Source organism: Mugil cephalus, chromosome 11 (genome assembly GCF_022458985.1).
Source record: "Mugil cephalus isolate CIBA_MC_2020 chromosome 11, CIBA_Mcephalus_1.1, whole genome shotgun sequence".
Lineage (NCBI taxonomy): Eukaryota > Metazoa > Chordata > Actinopteri > Mugiliformes > Mugilidae > Mugil > Mugil cephalus.
In genome coordinates this window covers 12,248,737-12,256,205 of record NC_061780.1, presented here as the reverse complement: position 1 = coordinate 12,256,205, position 7,469 = coordinate 12,248,737, and the positions used below count along the sequence as shown (strand labels likewise).

At 39.6% G+C, this 7,469-nt stretch overlaps 1 protein-coding gene across 1 annotated transcript; it reads right to left on the bottom strand.

The window, feature by feature from the left end:
- Positions 1–5,739: 5,739 nt before the first annotated feature.
- On the bottom strand, positions 5,740–7,246 carry LOC125016045 (urokinase plasminogen activator surface receptor-like). Its single transcript, XM_047598214.1, has 4 exons — positions 7,201–7,246; positions 6,595–6,741; positions 6,365–6,475; positions 5,740–6,187 (listed from the first exon to the last, which is right to left on the bottom strand). Exons 1-4 carry the CDS (start codon positions 7,244–7,246, stop codon positions 5,988–5,990), a joined length of 504 nt encoding a protein of 167 aa, XP_047454170.1. The 3' UTR covers positions 5,740–5,987.
- Positions 7,247–7,469: the final 223 nt, after the last annotated feature.

Sequence of the window (7,469 nt, the reverse complement as noted above, 5' to 3'; positions counted from 1 at the left end):
TTGAAGACTTCCAGGACAGTGGAGATGATCGTGGACTACAGGAAGAACACAGCCCCACTCCTCCCCACTACGCTGTGTGACTCTACAGTCAACACTGTGGGGTCACACAGGGCTCCTGGGCTCCGTCATCTCCCAGGACCTCAAATGGTCCTCGTAGATGACGGATGCTGCGGCCTCTGCTAAGGACAAGAGGAGACCGCAGCGTGTCATTGGCTCTCCGCTTCCAGGACTCTGACTATGTAACAGACTCTCCCTTTTATTTTATCTTATTTTATATTTTTTATCCAACAAAGACCAAGTCAAATTTCTTGCACGTACAAATAAAAAAAGTGATGGTTGAAGTGGTCTTCCAGACCCTTCCAGACATCAAGGTGTGTGAGACGTCACTGGTGATGCTGGGGACACTCCATGAAAACTGGGGAGCATGTGACGGACATGTGTGTGTGTAACCGGACATGAGACGGTCAAGGTTGAATCAGCATCCACTTCTGCTGGGATTGTGGTCATCTCTGGTTTTCCTGGGGAAGCTGAGCATGGAAAACAAAGAAGAAGACAAAAGCTTAGGAAGCAAACAATCAAATCACTTGGCATATTTGAATATTAAGACAGGTAACAGTGTCCCAAGACCTTTCATAACAACAAAAACACAGCTGTTGATGAATCTGTACTGGTCATCTCCTTTTTCAGCATGGAAACAGAAGGCCCGTTGTCAAAGGGCTTGATGTCGTCAATCTCCCGTGAACAGTCCCTCTCATTCAAATTTCCTAACATTCTGGTTCGGTCCTTAAAGTGGTCAAGTACATGACTCTGACCATTATTGCAGACAGCTGCTCCTTTTTTTTGGACCAAATGCCTCGAGTCATAGGCTCGTCCTGTTCGTGCTGGAAACTGCAGAGAATCACCACACAGGACAGGGGCAGGGCGCTGAATCTGAAAGGAACGTCGGCCACCAGAACAGAGAACGCTGCCAACAGAAGACAGAAACAATGAATCCTCATGTGACAGAGGGATGACTTTTAAAAGAGGAGAGAAATACACCCACTGTCATTTTCATGAGTATCAACTTGTTTCTCATATTCTGAGGAAAAGACAACAATAGTTTAGTAATTAAATCTTCTTCAGTTTGACATTTTAGAAAATTTTCTCATCTGCTCATTCTCATTAGCCAGTTACTTGTGATTCATGTGTGTGCTGCTTTCAAAGATGGAAAAATATTTAAAATGATTAGATGGTTAATTGTTAAAACATTTGAATAAGGTAAACATTTAAAACTCGTGGTTCCACTACAGTGGAGTGCAGTCAGGGAAAGAAGTCTGCAGTTTTTGTATCATTGCTGAGTTTGTTGCACTTCAGCCTTGGAGAATATTTGTCTGTGAGTCACACTGCAAAGTGTGGTACACTAGGAAATGTCATTTTATTTGCTGAGTAACCATGTGCTCTGCCAGCTAGCATTGAAGCAGTAGCTGCTGTTCATTAACAGTCTGCTCACAGCTAATAGTAATTCTGTGGTGTGGATGGTTCCTATGTTATAGTGTTTGAATTGTATTGTAAGGTGTATGTATGTGTGTGTATATGTTGTTTACTATCTCTGTATATTCTGACTGTCATCTGTCATCTGGCATCACCTCTAAAGTGTCACAGCTCAGTGAGGTTTTGGTTTTGATCTGTCCGTGTCTCGTGATTTCCTTTTTATTTTGAAAAGTAACTTTCCTCTCGTTTCTGGTCACTTGCCCTTCCCTTGTGTGTCTCCAGTGTGTTGTGTCTGATTGCTGATTGTTTCCAACTGTTCCCCGTTTCCTGCATGTGTGTATATACACACCTGATCAAAATCTTAAGACCAGGAACAAAATTGCAAGAATTTGCTTTTTGCATCTCTGGATCAGGTCAAGCTTCAAAATTGATAAAGAAGAAATGCGAGCAAGAGACCAAAAATTTTGAGCAGGCAATTTATTGAAAACAATAATTTAAATGTAATAGGCTGTTCACCAGCTGATCAAAAGTTTAAGACCGCAGTCTTTAAAAACCACAATCTGCGCAAGAGTTTGTATTCCCTGTCATTTTCTGTCAAGCCATCACACTGTCAAGATCTCCTGATGGCAAAACAAAAAAAGCTCACTGTCTTATAATGTGGCAGGATTGTTGAGCTGCATAAGCAAGGCCTCTCACAACGTGCCATTGCTGCTGAGTTTGGACGCAGTAAAACAGTAATTTTGAATTTCTTAAAAGATCTTGACAATTATGGAACAAAAAAGTCGAGTGGTAGACCTGAATAAAATCTCAAATTAAGTCCATTTCTTGGATGTCCTTCATGAAGCCATCTTCACCACCTGGAACAACGTTCCCACTCGCCTTCTGGAAACACTCGCATCAAGCATGCTGAAACTAATTTTTGAAGCGATCAGCAAGAATGGTTGGTCTTGGATGGTCTTAAACTTTTGGTCAGCTGATGAACAGCTGATCAACAGGCTATTTGGTTACAGCCTAAATTGTTATTTTCAATAAACTGCCTGCTCAGTTTATTTGGTCTCTTCCTCCCATTTCTTCATTTTTGCATTTTGAAAATAGACTTAGAACCATCTCAAGATCCTGCAGTGCAAACTGCTGTTGTTGTGCTAAACTAAGCTAACTGACTGACTGCTTCATATTCAACACACTGGTATGACTAATCTCCACCAGGAAGCTAAGTTGTGTCCTGCATCTTGTGTTAAACTACTTAGTAACAACTGTGTGCAGCAATAGGAACTCATTTTTTATATGAAGACTGGCTGAGTCTGAGGTCTCCCCAGAAACAAACGTAGCAGTGGAAGTCAAACATTTACCATCATCATCCATAGAGCCAATAAAAGCGAGATCTGATACTGTGGTGTATTTATTGTCAGGCATCATTCTGGCAACAAACTCTGCATCTTTTCGTTCTTTGCCAAACGGCTGAAACATTAACTCAAAACATTACTCACGCTTTCAAAATGTAATTTCTTGATGAACATTTCAAATTGTATTGAAAGCTTTTGATTTCTCTTTTTTGTTGTCATTCTAAAATTACAATTCTATCCTTGTCAATAAATAATTCCAGTGATAAATCCACCATGTTGCCTTTAGGATGCATACACTGACAATCGCCACCACTTGTGGGCTTTTGTGGGATGTTTTTATACTACACTACTTCAAGTCAGTTTCTCCTTGTAAGATAATCCAGTAAGATTTAGAGGGCATATAGACGTCCGACAGGGCTGGACTGGCCATCTGGCATACTGGGCAATGCCCGGTGGGCTGATGCACATCTTTGGGCCGGCCCAGGACTGTCATAATTAGTTTTTAATTGACCGCAACGGTATCTGAGACACAAAACGTGGCCCATTGGTTGATTTTCTTGAAGGACATTGGGCTAGTCCAATGAAAACTCTCAGCTCTTGTCGGCCTGCCCCTCCCCACCCTTTGTCCTGAGGAGGGAGTGTGGTGGCTGTAGTCGAGATGGACGGAAAGAGACGTGACGAGAGAGACGTGACCCAGCAGCAGCAGGGACAGATTGAGGGACAGATTGAGGTCAGAGCAGCTACTGAAATGTTAGGAAGAATCAACGTGGCATCAACAATGAAAAAGTTATTGGATGTGTACACTAAACAGTATCTGGGGAAATTGTAGGCTTATATGCAAACGATCAACCTAGGAAATGATTTTAGGCTACATTACTAATTTTATTTCGTCAGACTTGAAACATACATAATAATAGCAGCCTATAGGGTTTATGTACACACACACACACACACACACACACACACACACACACTACACAGGTACACCCATGTTATTACAGTTACAGATACACACAGTAAGAGTAGTAGGATGTACAAACATTATTCTCTCACACACAGGCTTACTGTGCTAACCGTAAGCTAACTGTGCTAACTGTATGCTAACTGTACTAAATGTGGGTTAAGTGTGCTAACTGTGCTACATGTGGGTTAACTGTGCTAAATGTGGGCTGACTATGCTAACTGTAAGCTAACTGTGCTAACTGTGGGTTAGCGGTGTCAACCATAACCTAATTGTGCTAAATATAGGCTAACTGTGCTAACTGCCATGATCCCTGTGTCCCACTTCTTTCCAACCCCGACATTAGCCCCCGTAGCCCTTTCAAAATTTCCCAGAGGGAATTTTCTAGTTGTTCAGTAGGACTTTGCTTGAAATTGACATTTTTTTCTCTCTTTAGCAAACTGGTGCAGGTTGTCATCAACCACTGTCCACAGTTTAGATTGGAATAGTTGTTAAAGCCAAGGTGTAAAACTAATCCATGATTGAGGACTATACTAAGGGCCATATACTTGTAGTGTACTAGAAAGTATGCTAATTTAATACTTCTTCAGACTAAACTGGAACATTTGTAAGTTTATAAATGTATACTTTAAGTATAAGGTCATTTTAAGTTCATAAAACTACACTTTCAAGTAAACAACAAGTACATTTATCTATTTGTGCATATACATCTAGTCCACATTTTAGTTTATTGAAGTATACTTAAAATATACTCAGAGTTACTAAAACTAAAAACTTGTTCACTGGCTGACTCACTAAGTGAACCAGTTCACTGCAGTAGCATGAATCAGTAGTTCATTCCCTGAACAGACAACTCTTCTGACACAGAGGTGAGTCTGTCAGCAGGACAGTGAATCACTCCTCTGTCCTGACAGAATCACCTCTTGAGCAGCGAGGAGCACGTTCACTAAACGTGAACGCGAGTCCTGTTTCTTTTCTTTTTTTATTGATGTTCTGATCAGACAAATACTAAGAAATGGCTATAACATTATTGTAGTTACAAGAATAACATGCATTGTAACCTTCAGCATCTGCCCAGTCTTTTTTTTTCATACAAATAATAATGATAATATGAAATAAACTAAAAACACAAACAAGGATTTGTCGTCCAGCAACGTACAGATGAAGCCAGACCTACAACACAAAACAAAAATCCACAAAACAAAAAACAAAACTAAAACACAACACCCTTTTATGGTTCAGGTACAGGTTGTATCTGTACCTGAACCATAAAAAGCATTCTGCAGAAGTAGGTATTATTATTCATTCCTGTTGAGATAGAAATGGGCCCCATACTTCGTTAAATATACCTTCCCTCCCAGCCACTCTATAGGTGACCCACTCATATCTTGCCATTGAGCTTAGTACCTCAATTCATTCCTTAAAAGTGGACAAGTTGACAAGTTTCCAGTGGCGTAAGATTATCCTGCACCCTATTATAATCACTAGACAACCCTGCCTAGGAGAAAACATCAGTGAGAACGACTTCTGCGTTCTCACTACATTTCTGTCAAAGCGAATGATGTTGAATCCATCCAGCTGAAAGTCCGTCATCCTCAAACAGCCATGCTGCTGTCAAACAGAAGAGGCTGGTTTGTCAGTAATCCAGATGAATGACTGCGCTGGTAGTGAAAAGAGTTCATTTACGTGCCATAAGATGTGTGCACACACACATGAGAAATATAAATGTCTCATTGCTTTTTGTGATAAATACTGATTTGTCTATATTTGTATTTAATTCAGCAAGTTAATCACTCATCCCATGTATTTATCCTACTGTACTTCTACCACATGTGTGGAATCAGCAATCAGACATTTGAGCTGTTAAATCATTGGGGCCTTGTCATGAGTAAAAGGATAATAACAATCCATCCTGCATAGGGTTTAATTATTGTAAATATCCACAATAGTTATATGATAAAATGTCAGAAAACTCAGTGTTTTTAGATTATATTTTATTGTGTTTGACACTGGAACCCAGAACAAAAACTGTAAGTGAATATAATTGTTTAAGTTGTTTTATTCTTTTAATCATAATCATATGCAAAGCAGTCGCTATTGTATTTGGAGACAAGACATGAAGAAAATTTTAAAAAAGCAAGTTAGAAGCAGATAATATTTTTATTCCTTCCTGTGATGTGAAGCAAATCTGGGCAGTGATTCTTCTTTCTCCATCAGCTCAGAACCAAAGAGATCAGTGGTGCCACCAGCAGCATGAGGCCAGCACTTGTACTGCTGGCACTGTTGCAGTAGTCGCCCTGACAGCAGTTCACTTCTGCAGCAGTGGTTTCAGTCATCAATGCAGTTTGTATGTAGAGGCACTGTGCCTTGGAGGCGCAGGCCTTCATAGTCGTCATATAGCCAGGCGTAAACACTGAGAGAAAGAAAATTGTATCAATGGGTGAGATTTTCTCACTAGAATCACTAAACATTTCTCTGCAGAGTATCTGGATCAAAGTGGCTTCAAAGGCCTTGAAGTTTTAACACTAGAATCACAAAACTCTCTTAGTCTACATATAGAAGATGAAATTTAATACAGAAGTCATGTTACCTGTTGCTGAGATGCAGCGGTCCTCATTCCCCAGGCAGTTTACAGCTGCGTTGCACCCTTGTTCATCACAAGTGGTGCACTTTATGCCACTTGGAACAGGTGGGGTGATCTCTGTGACATAAAATATATATTATTTAAAAAAAATCATAATAATTTCATCATTCAACTAAGCATGATATACAATATATATACAAAGGTAAATATTTATATAATTGATGTTTCTTTCCTACCTGGGGGAGGTTGGGTGTTGCAGAGGTCGGTGTTACAACATTTACTGGCAATTACGTCTCTGTAGAATCCAACGTTGAGTGAATGCTCTCCACACTCCTCAGGCAAAACACATGATCTTCTAGTGGACTCATAATATTCTGAACCATCTGCAACAAAACAGTAGTCATAGTAAACTGGGCCAGTGTCAAGGAGAAATAAGAAGAAGTACAGAACACCATACTTGTATAAGACACGTATCTTTGCACAGCACACAGATACTCTGAAGGGCAGTGTGCTGTGTACGTGCAGTTTCCATCCGGTCCTGGAAAGCAGTCATAGCATTGCAGGGTTCTGGCTGATGAAACAAAAATGGTGACATAAAGAAGAGTTAAATGTACTTCCCTTGTTTTCAAAGCTGGACACACCTGTTTTAAAAATATAAGCAATACATAAAAAGTGACTTATATATACATTTTATATATAGATGCAAATAAAAAGAGGCTGAATCATCTGTGCACAAGATACAGAGATTTAAGAAGATCAGCAGTAAATAGTAAAGGAAAATTACAGTATTTATTTTATTAAACATCAAAAACTTAAAAAGCAAACAAACAAACAAAACTTACCTTCAGGGAGAAGCACAATTCCAAGGACCAGAATGAGGAGATACATGTTGTGATGGTGAGGTACAAGTGAGTTTTAGTTTGATCTCTTAAAGGTATTGTGATGCCTCTAAGGCATTTATGTCAATAATCTTTATTGTTTGCTTTAAAAGTATAAATTTATATATGTTTCAGTTATAAATATAGTAAAAACGTTAAAATAGTTTGAGAAGCTTTTATTTTGAAGGCAGACATGCTAGCAACTCACTTCCTTGTTTACGTTCTCTTCCTGG